The following is a 17,931-nucleotide window of genomic DNA, read 5'->3' as shown; positions in this document are numbered from 1 at the left end:
AAGAATGCGGGGGCGTACGCCTACTACACGAATTTAGCGTCTCAGTATGGTGACCATGTCCCACGTATCTACTACTAATGATATAATCTCCAAGGTTGCTGCAGCACGCGCGGAGAAATCTAATCTTGTTCAGTTTTCATAGACCCTAAAGCATGTTTGTTTATCAGTGTTTTATGACAAACTGTGTCAAACGTTAACAGGCATAAGAAGACGGGGAATAAATCGTTTTTTTTATTTACAAACAAATTATGACTATGATACAAACTTCGATGTAAAACAGCAACTTTTGCAAGTTCCATGGTGCCATATTTGCATAAAGATAGAACACGTCCAGCGTGTAATACCTCGGCAAGAACACGCCGGCACGCGACGCAGTATCTTCGGCCTCGGCGGTTGTCAGCTTGAAGCCAGTGAAACAGCCCTTCCCAAATATTTGCCTCGTTTTGATGATAGATGAAAAGGCGACATGATTTCTACATCGGAACTCTTTCACCAGTTTCCAGCTACAAAATGACATCCTTGAAATCAGCCGCAAACATCCATGCAGGAGTCAGGGGTAGAGTTCACTGTTCGACAAATTGCGAAGAAAGCATGCCTCTCGAGATTTCGGTGTCACATATGATAAAGTACCCAGCCAGTAATGTATGGCATCGAGGTCACAGTTAACATATTGTTGTCGACAAGGGCTCTAGCATCTAGACACACACACACTCTCTCTCTCTCCCTTCACTCACGAGCTCAAGTCCTTTTCTTCTACTAGGCAAATGTCACCCTATATTCTGTATATTAAAAACTAGATGAAGTGCAACAATGGCTTTACGTATATGAAACGAGTCAAGCTCCATCTGTCTCGTTTATAACATCGGAAGATCATAAAGAGGAGTGCAAGTGAGGTAAGACCATAATATAGCAACTATTATAGCTGCCTCCGCGCACTTGAGTACTCTAAGCCTTAGAACATGACTATAATAACAATCTGCGAACCTAGACACTCTTTTTGTATGCATTCAAGTAAAAGGCCATAAACCACACGAAGAACAACACCGCTTCCGCGAACTCTATCCACACAAAGAACACGACATAGTTGCCCTTGGCCAACACCATGCCGATGGCGTGCGCAAACAGTATGACGAACTGAGAGATCTGCATCATGGTCAGGTACTTCTTCCACCACAAGTGCTTCCTGAAGGCCGGACCGAGCGCAGCCAGGAAGTAGTAGGCGTACATGAACACGTGTATGAACGAGTTGAGGCACGCGATGAACATGGCCTGCGCCTGTGCTCCGTAGGTCACGTTCAGCCACATGTTCCAGGACACGATCACGTGGTGCACGACGTGCAGCATGCTGATCTGGCGGTTGTTCTTGCGCAGCACGAAGAACACGGTGTCCGAGAGCTCGACCAGCTTGAACATGTACAGCCACCACGAGAGGCGCTTGATCTCGAGGCTGGCGGGTGAGTCGCTCCGGTCCATGTCCTGGAGGAACGTGTAGCCGAGGTCCCAGTAGCCGAGCTTCAAGAAGCGGCACATGAAGTACGCACTGAAGAAGGTGGTGAACAGGTTGTACAGGAGAATGCAGCGCCTCAGGTCGAACGCTTTGCGGCCTGACATCCATTTTGGTCCTGCCGCGGTGACGAAGTAGACGTAGCTGGCCGTGATGAGTGCAATGGACACGGGACTCCCGGCAAGTGGCCAACCTTCGGCGACGCTGTCACGCGGGGGAAACCACGAGTGAAACGTTTGAGCGAGGTGGCGCACCGACGACTCCATGACTTCCAGTGAATTGCAGTCAGCACGGTACTTTTGGCTGAACGTTATTGCCCGACGGCTTTCTCTGCGTATATGCTACGAGAGCGCGTCGCTTCGGTGGGGCTGCCAAACACAAACCCTGAGATTCATTCAATCACCCCGACGAGGTGCAGCCTGCCGCTTAAAAGCTCATCCAGGACTGACGAAAACAGGTCGTTTTTCTCTTTCACGGCAAATGAGTTAGAACACGCTGAGGCCCACATAGTGACGTCACAAGGGGTGCACAGGTGCGGTCGCTTCGCCATTCCGCTTTGGTTTTTTTTTTTCAGCTTTGTTTCCATGACATCTGCTTTCGTGACTGGCACTGCATTGCGTGACCGCAGTGCAAATTGCGCTGCACTAGGGAGGGAAAAGTTCTTAGCCTGCGTCACCAGCTTCTGACATGAAAATAAAACAAGCCGAACTAATGTCACGTACGCACATCGGCTATTTATGTGCCGGATATTAAATGAAGAAAAGGAAAGTGAAAGTGGTGAGGCGCCTCCTGCAATCGTCGCTAAAGAAAGACCTCTCAGCTGATAGCAATCGTAACATGTAGGAAACAAATAATGAAAAAAAAGCAATTTCTCTGGTCCCTTTAGGATTATTGTTTTTTATTTGTAGAAGTGCTCGCTTGTACTATATTTCAGCAAGGCTTTATCACGTACATACGATGCGCGCCCAGCTGCTTTATCGTAGCGTTTCTTTGTTTCTTCGCCGCATTCGGTGCTCAAAAAGGTGTTTCCTGATGAACAAACTTTAGGCACTGAATAATTAGGAAGTCACTCTGGTTGCTGGTGCACCCCTTCGTGCACAATTAACTGACAATCGTGAAACTGCAGCGCGCGCAACAAAGGAGACACAAAGCAACACAAAATGCTTGAGTGTTACCTTTGCCTTGTGTCTAGTTTGCTGTGCGCGCTGCAGTTTCATAATGAATAGCTACCAACTCGCCCACCTTTCAGTACTTTTAGAGTTAACTGACCGCTTGGGATCGGGAGTCCTGTCTTAAAGCATTCGTCCAATTCCCCTTAGTATGTCTTTTCTAAAGTGATCGCCACGCTTTAGCGTTGATCGCATCAGTTGTTATACATTCGTATCTCTTCTCTGCGCGACAGCCACTAAATCAAGGCGAGCCACGCTCGTTATCTTGCCCATCAAGGGGCTTCGGCTTTTGTTGTTACCCCAGAAGAGCAGTGACATCAATCCGCCTCTTTGCTATTCGGCACTCTCTCTAACATGACAAGCTTATTGAAATGCCTTTCGGTGGAAGAGGCCGAGTAAGTTCACCGAGTCGTCTTTTCGGCAATGTCCATAGGAGGGAGGCAGTTACGCTAGTAATAAACTTGCAGATTGATCACGGAGCTGGAGTGAGGGTTTCCATTTCTTTCGTTTTGTGTGAACCCCAATGGAAAGGGCATCGTGGCTTCGAGAGATGATACACGTAGATACCTGCCGCGGACGTGATCAAGGAAGGTTCTCCAATGGAGACGACCTGCGAGGAAATTTTCACTGCGGTTCACTGTCCTGTCGAAGAGAGACGACGACGTCAGCGAACGTTTCTCCCACGGAGAGCTCTATGGTGTTAAAACGGCCAACGAATCTATGCCTACACGGCTCGAATGTTGCGAAAAACTAACTGCGTCAATTTCGGCAAACGAAATTACAACGCTGACTGCCCGTCAACTCTGCGACTTACATTGCGAGAATTCATGGACCGTGGCCTTTCCTGTCAACTTATTTCGCTCTCTCAGCGACTATATCTGCTTACAGAGGCAATCCGTTTGCGCCCCCTCTAACGCATCGGGACGACTTGAGGACAGACCACCGTCATTTCAATTCTGGAGCACGGACCTCACTGCTTATTAGCCCACGAAATATTAACCTCTCTGCTACGCTTTTTTGAGAATGATTGATCCGTACAAATGCCAGTGGCTGCGTGACGCTATCCTTGAATGCGAAAGCGCATCTTCGCTTACAATCGTTCTCTTATCTCCCTCTGCTTTTTGCATCCAGTCCACCTCGCCCAGTGCAGGGCAGCCAACCGAACGCTCTTATACCTAACATGTCCGTTCCATTTTGTTTTCTTTGTATAGCTGTGTGATGACGTGAAAGAAATCATGAAACAAAATGCTATGCAATAACAATGAATACGGAACTGTAACTGCAGCATGTTCCGCGATATCTTCTGGAGCAGACTCAAATGACACATTTTTATGTGAAGCACCTATCATAAAATTCACACATCGATAAACGAGATACACTGTGTCGATGCCCCAGCGTGCAATGCCTTCTAATGTGTTAGTGTAGCAAAGCTTTTCTCTTTTTTTTTTGTCTCTTCTACTTTACTTCTATTACTTTTTCTTACTTCTCGATATGTGACAAAATGATAAATGCGAGAGAGACTAGGCTGAAGTCAAAGTCCGATGTCTCACTATGTCCCACGGGACATAGCATATGTGGTATAGGGAATAGCAGAAATACAAAGGCGAGCACAAAACAAGTGCAACGACTATAGCAATACGGGAAAACTGTTATAGGCATTCGCACCGGCCGTTTTGTTGGAAGGAAGCAGCACAGAAATACTCGTTATCCGACTATGATCGGTGACGGTTGTAAAGTCCGTTCCGTGGTTCCGGCATGCTTTACTTTTGCTGCATATCTTACTTCATTTGCATATTATTTGTCTCCTAATTGAGAGCCTTTCAACGGAGGCCAAGCCCGTATTTTATGATAATATACTCTTATTCTTGCTGCTGCGGAGCACAAAGAAATTCTGGAATACTATAGGTAGTTAAAAAGAAAGTAAGACATAAGACGGACATATCCGGTGATATTATTGTTTTTCGGGAAATAAAATGCTGTACTTTGATTAATGGGGTGTTTTCCTATATTCTTCTGCACACCTCCCATGTTCATTCTCCAGAGGTCTGTGAGTCAAACTGTCTGCCACTAGATCCTGTGGTAATTGGTTCAATTAGAATCATGAAATGAATACGTTCACTAAAGATAACGTTCTGTTCTGGAACTGACACCATTAATCACAAGTGCTTATGAAATACTGAAGTAGGTTGTCCAACATTTCCGCTCAATCACTGCCTCGCCAATCATTACCGGGTCACAGGAGCGTGGAGAAAATAGTTTGTCTATTTGACTTGGTGATTCTAATTATCTTTTCAACTGTAGAACACTATCGCTCCCTAGTTTAAAGTGTAAGAGGATGAAACGTAGCTATAATGCTCACTTTATTAGGTTTCCTGAGTCCAGTAGCTTCTATTTTTTCACCACGCGGGATCATGGTTTCCATAGAAATTCTTCCTGTGAAGCTCAGGATTGTCTTTTTCACTCTTTATCGCTTTGAACTGTTAGTTTCAAGTTGACTGTACTTCTTAGGGCTTCCATAAAGCTTTTGGTTCATTATGTCATCTTCTCTTGTGCTTGATGCATAGTAAATTACATTTGAACCCAAACATGTATGTTTGGATTGTAAAGTGTTTTATAAACAGAATTAGATTTGCCACAACAGGCTAATCCGATTCATCGTTCAGCACAGTTTCTACAGCTGCTCCATAAGGTTCTGTAAGCACCTGACATAAATAAGCAAGATGTCAGGTTAAATTAACTTACGTATTAGGCTATTCGCCAATGATTCATTTATTTAGGGAGTAATACAATCTTCTTCCTATCCGTCTGATCTTCAATCTGATCTTTAAGAAGTATACAAATGATGTAAAAATTGACGGATAAAGCTGACCAAAGACAAGTTCAAGGTTCTACGTACAGGGTCCTGAACATTTGGCTGCGCCTGTTCTAAAAGATTTTGCGCTCACCGCTGCACTGTTCTTGCTCAAATTCTGCAGAACGGTCGCATTTTGGCATCGACTTCGCTTATTATAACACTTGGCACAGTTAATTGTCTGGTTTTTAAGAAAAAAGTGGAAATTTGCCTGTGCTTATGGGGATGCGAGCTCAATATAGTGAGAAACGGTAGCCCTCCCTGCAACGCTGCTTTCTGCAGACGACGCCATGTGGAGACACAAGTCTGTGCAAGGGCCGGCTTTTCAGACACCATTTTTCCCATAGACGAAAACAGTTTCTCATTTTTGTCTTAAAAGACAGGTGACTAATCATGCCAAGTGTTATACTAAACGAAGTCGGCGCCAAAATGCGATCATTCTGCAAAACTTGAGCAAGAACAGTGCAGCGGTGAGCGCAAAATCTTTTTTTGAACACGCGCAGCCAAATATTCAGGACCCTGTACGTAGAACCTTGCGCTTGTCTTTGTTTATCTCCATCCGTCAATTACATTTCACGTCAATGTGATGCTACAAACGCTTGTCACCGCTGCATAGGTAGAATCATTTCTCGAAAAAGTAATGACATATAAGTGCCTCGGAGTTCACTTTACATGTAATGCTTTTGGTAAACACATATTATTTATTTTGCAAACATTGCGAATTGGGCCCCTCAGTTACATAAAACAAAACTTTTATCCGACTCCACCATCACTGAAATTATCACTTTATAAAACGTTCGTTCGTTCGAAGTTACAGCATGCGAGCTGTGTATGGGATCCGCCATCATGATTATCTTATCAATATTCTGGAGTCAGTTTAGATCGTAGCGCTCGCTCTGTTTTCGCAAACTGTCATCGCACGTCTAGTGTATCATTTATAAAACTAAACCTAAATTTTCCATTGCTCTCACTGCATAGAACAGCCTCGCAACTGTACCTCTTTTCTTTAAAATACGTTGTCTTAACGAGGGATGGAAACAAACTTCTCTCAGAGTTAATTAATTTTACAGCGCAGACGATCGGTCCAAAGCTGCGCTTCCTTTGAAAGACTAGGCAGCATATTTCTTTTTCTTATTTCCTTTGCTTTTCCCGCTAATTTTTCCCACACAACGGTGAAGAATGTAACAATTTGGCCCATCTCCATATCAACGAAGTCACTGTATTTAGAGCTGCACTTGAAGAATATGTGCTCCAATATATTTTTATTCACGGATTTCTGCATTATTTCTGTTTGTGAACTTTTACTAGTGCAACCTGCAGTGTTTCTTTTTTTGTGTGTGTGCTCCTACTGCCGTGCTCCATTCTTTGCACTCTATTATATTCTAGTTTACTCTTCGTGATCTGTCATTTTTGTTCTTTCCTCTTTCCTGCTTCCCATTTTCCGTCTCTATTTTTCTGTTCCCTCTTTCTTGAAAAGAAGGCAGGCGTCGCGACCTTACAGTGCCCACCCCCCGCCTCCCTCCCCTAAGTTGTTAGCCCGCTCCTTACTTCTTCCCTCTCTCTTTAAATTGCATATGTTTTGAAATCAAATAATAAAAATAATAATTTGTACATGTGCGCCCCTCTCCCTAGTGTAGCGTCCTATCGGCTTTTAAGCAAATTCAACAAATAAATAAATAAACTTGGCCCTCGAAAAGCAAGCCTCGGAACTTTGTGCTGGAAATAAAGTGAAGTGAAAACGGGCATCCGTCCATCCTTCGCAATCAGAGGTGGGCTCTCCGGTGAGTTTTGGTCAGGCGTGTTGCATACTGTAACCTAACACCAGGTATTCCTTTTTTATCGTGTTCCCCAGGGTCTTTGAACTTTGGGACACCCTACCGCATTACTTGACTCATTTGTTTATTTCTTTGGGTACTTGATGTTGTTGGCGACAAATAGGTTGCCGGCTCGTCCATCGTATTGCTCGATACGGTCATTTCGTACGTAAAGCAATTACTGAGTAAAGCTTAGAGCTCTGAAAAGCGAGTGCCTTTACTTAGTTGTTACGAGGTAATGTGAGCTTCATGCGTGATTTATGGAAATCGCCATTGATGACGAAATGTTGATTACTGTTCTGATATCATCGAACGAATACTTTTGTTCCATATACGAGTGCGACTTATGGATTACGGCAATGGTTATACAAGGTTCACTATAAGAACGCTGACGCGATCGAGGTCAGCAAGACAGGTCTTGGCCAAATGTTTTCTGCGTGCTCTTTAAGATACATTCGATTTCAGAAATTCAAGGCACAGTGAAAGAAGGAAATGAGTGAACAGAAATTATGCAACAATGCCATGGACAAACTTGCAAAATGCAGAACGAAGTTGAGGTGGCCCTGTCTTGTGCCTGCTCTTGCCCAGGTGACGATAGCGCAGATTAGGTCCATCCTTATAGTACTGAAGTAGTCATGCAAATGTATCGGTAAATTGACCATTGATACTACTAATAGTTCTTTTTGTTGACTATAATTTGGCTTAACAGGCTATCAATGGTATAAACATCGATAGTAGTATCGACAGTTTTACTTTTACGATAGTTCGCTAACATACTTGTGAACGTTTGTGCTATCGATAGTTCTGCAGTTGTTGACTAGCAATATTACCACAAATTTTGCAGTAATCAACTATCAGTAGCAATCAGTTCCTGCATTTTCGGCACATTTCTTAATTCAAACGACGTAACATATTGGTCTCTGCTGTCAAAATTCCCATGATGGCTATATACCTACCCAACACTAACCAGTGTTCCACTGGACCAACAAAATAAGTCTTTATTATTTTCAAACGTCAAAATGCAATGAAAATAAGTTGCAGTGCAGCAGTTGCAGTGCAGCATTATACGGCATTTTTTTTCAGCTCAAATAAAAGCTCAAATAAAAATTATTATTATTATAACAAATCATACACCGCAAATGAACGCAAGAAAGTTAGCACACTTCCCCCACGTTAGCTTACTGACCCAGCCTCGTCCGCCACTCCCCCCCCCCCCCCTCCCCCTGCAGCACCTTGTGGGGTCTACGGGTCTCACAGGAGTACCGACCACCGCGGGTTCGAGCTTAGCGAGCCACAGGGCCGCGTCAGCCGTCAGCCTCTAGCGCCGCTGCGCGCGAGCTCAGGCCACGTGGGGCTACCGAGCGACGCACGCAAAAACACAGTATTGCCCTAAAATGAAGGAAACCGTTTATTGTTTCCAACGGCACCCAACACTGCACAAACGCCCGGTCCCGGGACGGCGGGGAACCAAAGGGGTCCCGCACCAAGGGCGAAAAATACAGCTAGGGGCGCCTGTAGCACGTCGCTGCGAGAGCACAGGCTCAAGCTGGGACGCGCCGCTAGGAAAAGTCCCGGCGGCTATGCTACTTGCTCTGGCGATAACCAATGGGCCAACTCGCGAGAGCTCGGGCAATCTCCTTCGGCTTGGGCCTTCGATGAGTGCGGCTCGGCGTGGTACGACCTCGCGCGAGCACTAGGCACCCGTTCTTAGGCTTAGCGTCGGGATAGGAAACAACACGAGGTACGCGCTCCCCGCACGGGCAAAGGCGCCGTGCGTGAGCTCAATCCTAGTCACAAAGGTGTCGGCGGATGAGAGAGAGCATCGTACGTACCGGGCGCTGTCCCAAGGAGAAAAAGAGCCCGTACCGACACGGCAGTAGCCACCAGGGCCGCTCCCGTGACGTCACTAGCTCCGCCCTCACCCACGAACCATGGCGAGTGGAGCGCCACCGCTAAAACTGGTTCGGAGCAAGAACGGCATGGCTTAGGATTGCAGACATGGGTGAAATGCGCCTGCGCCATGGCGCGTCGAATTCCCCAAATCCCCACATCCTCTATGAAAATAAATAATAATACAGATGAATCCGCTCGTTTGACATATAGCTAGCCACTTTGCTGACTTCCCACAAGCCCGTTAAAATTCCCGAGACCTTACACCACCATAGCGGTACGGTATCTTTTTTTTTTTTTTCGCGAGACGTTTTCGCGAGAATCGTGTGGATCGTGATGCAGATAGAGTGGCGTCATCTTTCGTTTCAAGAGGCAGCTTGAAAACACTGTATTTGCGTTTATCGCCACCAGATGGCACGTCCATCATCAGCACGCCTTCGCCGCGGTTTTATTTCATTCTTCATGCATTTATTTCTGCAATTCAAAGTAAAGCTCTACTTTCACCACCGACAGGTACTACAGGTATCTGTCAAGGAAATAGGAAAAATTAGGTAGAGTGTGTCAACATCGCCGACCCATCACGGGATTAGAAGAGCAGCTGCAAGTACTAGTTTTACTGAAAGATGTCTTCTCATGCCATATAACTAACGCTGAAAGAATTTCTGGAACATGGTATATCGTTCCAGATAGGTTTAGCATTTGTCTTTGGTGTCCGATAAACTAACGTAGCCGCTTACGGGCAGGTAGCTGACAAGAAAAAAGAAAAAAAGCTTTTTTCAGAAATCTGGGTCAGCAAGCGGTGCTGGTTGTTTCGGTTCACAAGTGCACCTAAATATTTTTAGATGGATTTGTAAATCCTTTGGAAATACTGGCACTTGTGCACTATGGGGAACTGGCCGAGAACCGGGTAGCTCAAAATAAAGTGATACTAAAAGAAAATTTTTAGAATAGGTATATAGAATATAGAATAGGTATTAGAATAAAAAGGTTTAGATTGGAGAGAATGTTTTTATGAAAATTTATAACTAAAAAAATTACTCAAATTAAATTTCTTGGAAAGAAAAGGAAATCTTAAATTTTGAGCTTATAGTGTAAATCTCATTGACCCTACAAGAAAATATTGAATGACAGCACAAACCTTCCTGTCGCTGTGCCCAAGTGTAGAGGCACTTAAGGATAGTAAGTTTTGGAGACTGAATTCAATCTGATCAGAGGAGACGGAGGGGTTTTTCAGAAGTTAGTTTTACTAAACTAAGAAATTATAGACATGAAATGAAAAAAAAATGCTGTATGGTTTCATCTTCTGTGCAGATAACACATATCGGTGAGGGTGCCAGACCTAGTGGTTCCTGACATCATTGTCATCTTCCTTTTGGTTTCGTTTGCCCACTCTTGTTATAAATCTTGTTCGGCAAAAATTATAAGTTCGCCTCAAATCTCCAATTTTTTTATAAATTAGAGACAGTGGTCGCTGAAACATCCTGTACTGTCGGAATTTTCCTTATTGACGCTGTACAGCAAGCTTTTAGCTACTGGGGTCGAGGACTTACGGAGTCGCCATCTGTCGGAAGCGCCTCCCTTTCGTAGTACGAGGGATCACGCGACGCGCTCCTCGCAGGCTTGGCTTACGGCGCTCAATAAAAACGCCACGTGGCAGCCCCTCTAGACATTTATGTAGGTACTCTCAAAAAGAGGGAAGTTTTTTACTGACAAAATGATAATCTTGGGCAAACTGAAAGCACAGGATCGTTTACAGTCGCTATCTCTTTACCGAATACCTACAGTGAACGCCACTGCGCGCGGTCGGCGCGATGGAGTCTCCCGAACCGGCTTCTTGCGTGAAAGGTAGGCAAACGCTGACAGCAAACTATGTGAAATAGGTTCTTATAGTGAGCTGTCTGTATAACCAAATGGGGCATAACAGAATGAACCCTCAATGCAGCGATCGCACGGGTTCACAGCGACCGACAGCGCGTCTGCATGCGTGTCCACGCAGAATGTTTTGCTTTCGCTGCGAATGCATTTTCGCACCGTGCCGTGAACTTTAAGCCGCAGAATATGAGCATTTTACAGTACACAAGCAACCGTTGTTGCTTTAACGCTATCAGAGCTGTTCAAAAATAATTTCGTTATAGAGAGTTCGACGACTACGGCGACTGTGATGTGCCGTCGCGACGATTCAATCTTTTCTTTTTTTCTAAATTCTTGGACATTTCAACATTATTTATCAAGTTGCGTCGCGCTGTATGTTTATCGGTCTTCTCAGCGTGCGATTTCCCACTGTTTTTTTTTTCTAATCCAGTACATTAATTCATAACACGAACATGACCATGTGTCATGCCTTTTTTGAAGCGAGAGGCTTCACTACGCTAGCCAACACCGCGCTTCGCACGAGCCCGCGTATAACAACCGTAAGCATAACCATAACCTAAATCATAAAGCAAAACCATAACCTAAACCATAAGCATCACCGAACCTTTTCGCTTCGAGATATCCAGGCTAAACCTTAGCTAAGCTCCAGCCAATTTTTTTTAATGTACTTCTTTCCGCTCCCTTTCCATTTCAGTGAACTTGCCAGAATTTAGCATCAACAAGTTCATAGACCAAATAAAGTGTCATGACAATAGCCGGGCAGCGGGCGCGGGCGAGCGTCTCAGTGCGCGTTTTCTCACCAAACATAGCAGTCCCGACGCCGTAGCAGAAATGTTCCTCGCGTTTGTGCTTGCTCCATACCCGATTTGTAGCCGATGGCTGTTTGCTGGTTATAAGTTTTGCGAATTAAGCTTCAAGCGGCTTCTTGTCCTGCGGCTACGTGTGAATAAGGCTGACACCAGGCTCTGTTGCGTACGTCCGCCACTGCGGCACCGAGCAGTAGCCTACCATGCTGCACGCCTCCAAAGGCAGCCACTACCTATTATAGTGATTTCAAATGTTGTCAAGCAGACACCCAAGGCGGGAAAACCTCACACTTAATCAGAACCGCAGCGCAGGTGGGACTTTAAAGTTTCGTTTTCAGTTCGCTACCGCGCTACCGAAGCAGCCGACGTGGCCGCTGTGTCCACGTGATCCCTCATGACACGTCACGCCGACGGTGACACCAGCTTTTTAGTGTTGGAGCTCGTCCTCAATACCTTAGAGGGCACTGTTGACTCTGTTATTACAGGTAAGCTGCAGTTAAAAAAGCAGCAAATTCCATAACTAAGAACAATGTACGCTAAGACATGGGCCGATGTTTGTTGGATAAATGGAGGAAGGAAGCTTTGGTGTTGTAATGTAAGCAACCTTAATTCCAAAGTTTTCTCTTTTTACAAACAAGCGCCGTGCGTGTTTTCCACGAAAGGTCATCGTCAACGTAAATGCCAAAGTATGGCACAATACACACACGTTAACAGGGTTGCAGATCAGGCAGTACATTTAGACCTGCACAAGCAGATGGAATTGCTTTCTGGCACGACCTTGAGTGAATTGCGCACTCAAAAAAGTTTAGTTTTTAACAAGTTTACGTGTATTGAGTCGGCTTCAAACCAATCACTCAGTGAAACAGCGGCGTCCTTTTGAAGCCTTATACACGCTATATACTGTATTCTCTGCTACCTGAAACAAGTAAAGTGTAACATCAGCATACTGACACACTTGTGAAGCCGTAATAACACCTGAAGGATCATTAAAGCAAACGTTGAATAAAAGCGTCGATCATTAGGAACGCTGAGGAGCACCACCGTTGAAGTATGCAATCTCACTTTGCACGTTCCGAAATGTTACCACCTGGGAGCGACCAGACAAAAGGTTGCGGAGCAGTGGCAAATAACTGACCCCCAAAACCGCAGTCATTAAGCTTATAGCAGGGTATCTGATGGTTCTCTGTAACAAACGCTTTTTAGGAGTGAAAAATATTCTATTGTAAAGTCGAGTGCAGCTCATCAGATAGCTCTTCAAGTAATAGTTTAGCGTCTGATCCCGATATGAAAGCATACTGAAGTTTATCGAATGTGTTATGCTTTGCAATAAACTACTCCGTCAAAGAAAAAGTGCCCATTTCAAGAATCTGCGAGATACTGGAAACTATAGAGATGGGCCTATATAGTTTGCGGTGTCATTCTTTTTTTCACGCGCTTTTGTGCACCGGATTGCTCGCACCCACTACATAAATTCAGGGGCCACACCACTATTAATATTGAAATTTCGCATCTCTAACAGCAACGGGGTTTTATGACCGCAAAGTTAACAAAAATGTCGTACGTGTGTAGATTGCCCATTACAGAGAGACATACCCGCCGTGGTTGCTCAGTGGCAATGGTGTTGGGCTGCTGAGCACGACGCGTGGGATCGAATCCCAGCCACGACGGCCGCATTTCGATGGGGGTGAAATGCGAAAACACCTATGTACTTAGATTTGGTGCACGTTAAAGAACCCCATGGGTCCAAATTTCCGGAGTCCTCCGCTACGGCGTGCCTCATGATCAGAAAGTGTTTTTTGCACGTAAAACCCCAGAATTAATTTAACAGACAGATATATAGGTTGTCCCAGTTGTCATTAGTCAAGCTGTTCAACGAAAGAAAGAAAAAGAGTAAGAAAAATAGCATGCAAGATACGATCCTAATACCTACTGCATCTTGCACCGTCTTCTTTAAATTTTTTCTCCATTGAACAGCTTGGCTAACGCTAGCAGGCACACACGGTATACTTGTATAAGAATAAAAAGCAGTTACGTAGCCTAGCCATGCAACGGTCGCGGCTGATTACCTACTCAGTAATATGCTAACTTGATCAGATCTTGTTGCTGGGGAAAGAAAAGCAGAGACCGTAAGACAGGACACTTTAAACGAGTGTAAAGTTGTGCCTCCCGAGCACTGATATGATGAGAAAGTAAAGTCATGCTCGGTTAAATTGAGCCAAAGTTGAGCTGAACAGTTTCCTCCGTACATGGGCGTTCATATTCACTCATCTGGTTTACGACAGTCCATGGATTGGCAGCGACACAATGCACGCTTTGAAATCTTGTCGCATATTATGCGACATTTTTTCAGACGAAAAAAAAATCTGGCGTTTTTGTTACGGTCTAACTGTGAAGCACGCTGTAGTGGGCGGCTCCTGGTAATAATTTAGCCACCTGGATCTCTTTACCACACATGAACATCTCGGGGCGCTCTCGCGTTTGCATTTCGCCCCCATCTAAATGCGGCACTGCGGAAGGGATCGAACTCCCGACCTTGACCTCAGCAGAGCAACGCGTTACAGGCGGCATTGCGTGACGAAAAAGCCCATTTGCCTTGTGACAGGCAGAATGGTCATCTGCGCGGTGTATATATCGTTCGTAGGCCTGCCGTCCGACATCGATACCAAGTGACCATCAAAAAATAATCCCTGGACTACCAGAGAAGTAATATAGGCAAAGCGCCGTCTGAAAATATTGCGTAGAACAATAAAAATTAAAGGAGCGAATGTATTCAGAGTGACGAAACTGTCTAATGCCTTCGCGGAATTTCAGCTTACAGCCAAACGTGCAAAAGAACATTATTTTAATGTAACGTTACCCAGGTTTCTTACTAATAATCCCGGAAGGCTCTGGAGGCACTTTCGTACCAATGACAGAAAAGCATCCCACGTACTCCCTGAGGAATAAACTGTGAAGGCCAATACATATAACATTTTTTTTTTCAATCAGTGTTTCCTACAGGTAATAACATTATTCCCCCTATCCTAATCGGACAGAGTGTAAGCATTAGCAAATTAGACATTGCGCACGTTGTAATACTTAATCTTCTGCTTAACCTTGACCCTAAAAAAAGGCAGCGGTCCTGACAATATACCTAGTGACTTTATGAAAAGTCATGCAGAATGGTGCAGTAGATACCTTGGCATATTATAACTTTTCGCAAATCACTCACGACTTAACCACTACCAAACGACTGGGAAATCGCAAAAATGAAACCGATATATAAATCAGGTGACACAGCATACATTTCATATCTTACAGCCATTTCATGAATTAGTACAGCCTGTAAGCTTCTAGCTCACATAATCTTAAAGCACATCACAGTTTTTACGAGCGCATTGACTTTTTGTCTCCCTACCAACATGGCTTTCGCAGTGGTTTATCAACTGTAGTAACCCAACTAACAGAACTAATCCACGATCTTGCATATACTGTCAATCACCGCGGTCAAGCTGAGAGGATTTTATTTTTTAAATTTAATACATACTGCGAACACGAAGTCACATGAAGGGTTGATAAAATACAATATTAGGTCACAAGAAGTAAAACAATGTCAATACAGCAAAATGCTGCAACAAAACACCAATAACGCTGATACAAAAAAGTAAACAAGCGTGATACAAGTATCATAAAGGCAAGTCATTCCAGTCTTTAATGGTGCGTGGACAGAAATAGTATCTAAATAGGTCGGTTCGGGGGGGGGGGGGGGGCAAAATAGGGGGTTAGAGCATTTTGATGACGTTGGCGAGTAGGTCTCGTTACTAGTGAACTTACATACAATGCCGGGTGTAGTGCCAATTTGTTATTAAGTAGCTGAGAAAGAAAGCCAAGCCGTATTTTTTTCGACGCGATTCAAGTGCAGTAATCATATTAGACCTCATCAATTCCGTTGGCTAGTCGAATGTCGAAAATTTGTTGTAAACAAACCGGATAGCCTGTGTTTGGATTCGTTCAAGTTTCTTTATGTCACATTGAGTGTAGAAATCCCAGATAACACAGGCGTACTCAAGCTTCGGCCGAATTTAGTAATATTAAGTGAGCAGTTTATCAGAGGATGCGGTGTGTTTAAGCTTGTATTTGAGAAAGCACAGCTTACGGAAAGCAGAGAATGATACATTTTGCACTTGAAGATTCCAGGACAGGTTGCTGCAAAAAGGTGACACCTAAATGTATTGTTAGTAACTTGTTTAAGTGTAGAGGAGCCTAGCATATAAGGGAGAGATGTCTTCTTGCGGGAAATGGGAAGAAAAACTTTTTTTTCAATATTCAAGGTCATCCCCCATTGAGTGCACCAATAGAAAATATTTACTGAGGCTATCATTCACATTATCTTGGTCACTAATGTGGGTAATTTCTTTAAACAAGACACAATCGTCTGCAAATAGTTTTATTTGAACATTCGGCTTTACAACATCAACAATGTCATTCACGTACAGGAGGAACAACAAAGGGCCCAGTACACTTCCCTGTGGTACCCCAGATGTCACAGGAAGACAGGCCGAGTGGGGCCCACCTACATCCACGAACTGCTCGCGATTGCCTAAGTATTCAGTGACCCAAGAAACAAGTACTTCTGGTATGCCATAGTTCTTTAGCTTAAATATTACTTTGGAATAAGGTACCTTATCGAAGGCTTTACTAAAATCCAGAAATATTAAATCAATTTGGTTGTTATTTTCAATGGAAGAAACAAAAGTGTGAATGACCGTGATTAGTTGTGTTATTGTGGAATATCCCTTTCTGAAACCATTTCTGAGAGTTGGTCAGGATTTTGTACTCCTCAAGAAATTCATGGAGGGCTTTTGCAATGATATGCTCAATTAGTTTACAGCAACTTGGCGTTAGTGAGATCGGGCGATAGTTTTCTAAAATTAGTCGGTTGCCTTTTTTTTAATATGGACACCACGCGGGCTGTCCTCCAGTCCTTCGGCAAACTCGAACACGACAAGGAAGCATGAAATATGATGTCAAGGTGCTTTGCAAGAGGTTCCGTATATCAGCGAAGAAAAACATTTGGTATTATCGGGTCCAGAAGAAATTTTAGTTCTCAAGTTAAGTAGCATTGAGAGCACTCCAAGATAACTAATAATATTTGAAAAATTTGTAATTGCAGTGTCGGTGATATTGGGAACGCCATCAGTTGCAGCAGAAAATATGCTGTTAAAGTATATATTGAATTGTTCAGCAATGCCTTTAATTGTGGGGTTTAAGTGCCAAAACCACTTTATGATAATGAGGCACGCCGTAGTGGAGGGCTCCAAAGATTTAGACCACCTGGGGTTCTTTAACGTGCACCTAAAGCTAAGTACACGGGTGTTTTCGCATTTAGCCCCCATCGAAATGCGGCCACCATGGCCGGGATTCGATCCCGCGACCTCGTGCTCAGCAGCCCAATGCCATAGCCGATGGGCAACCACGGCGGGTTGTTAAGCAATGCCTCTTTGTTCGTTAATAATAACGCCGTGAGCAGCAATCTGTGAAACTGGTTTCTTTTTCTCACTCAAGCAGTTCCAAAATTTAGTTAGGTTGGTTTTATTAAAGTTTAGTAGCGCTGTACTGAAACAATGCTCCTTTGAACGATGCAATGCTCTTGCAAGGCTTCTGCTGGATTGTGCTATGACGTTAAGTGATGGGCGGTTCTTTTTTAATCTTTTCACTTTGCGTGTTAAATGGATGATGTCTCGCGTCATGCAAGGCGTTTCCTTGTGTGCTTTCTTTCGTTTATTCGGGATCAACTTATCAAGGCAATACCGGCACATGCTCTTAAAACGTTCCCACAAAGTACCAACATCGCCGCTATCAAAATCGGTAAGACATGCCTCCAAGTGACCGATAATTGACGCATCATCCGCACGTGAGTAATCTTTGTAGTAATATACAGCAGTTTCTTTTTGCACTTTATGGCAAGAAATCGGCATAGAAACATTGACTAGTTTGCCATAAAATAGCCCGTGTTCTATATGTAGAGTGCAATCGACAATACAGT

General features: G+C 44.1%; 1 protein-coding gene across 1 annotated transcript; it reads right to left on the bottom strand.

Annotated features, from left to right (window-relative positions):
• Nucleotides 1–271: 271 nt before the first annotated feature.
• On the bottom strand, nucleotides 272–1,932 carry LOC135898692 (very long chain fatty acid elongase 7-like). The gene has a single exon (XM_065427788.1). It carries the CDS (start codon nucleotides 1,768–1,770, stop codon nucleotides 985–987), a length of 786 nt encoding a protein of 261 aa, XP_065283860.1. The 5' UTR covers nucleotides 1,771–1,932; the 3' UTR covers nucleotides 272–984.
• Nucleotides 1,933–17,931: the final 15,999 nt, after the last annotated feature.

Source organism: Dermacentor albipictus, chromosome 3 (assembly GCF_038994185.2).
Source record: "Dermacentor albipictus isolate Rhodes 1998 colony chromosome 3, USDA_Dalb.pri_finalv2, whole genome shotgun sequence".
Lineage (NCBI taxonomy): Eukaryota > Metazoa > Arthropoda > Arachnida > Ixodida > Ixodidae > Dermacentor > Dermacentor albipictus.
The sequence above is the reverse complement of the archived record's forward strand: the minus strand, read 5'-3'. Positions and strand labels throughout refer to the sequence as shown.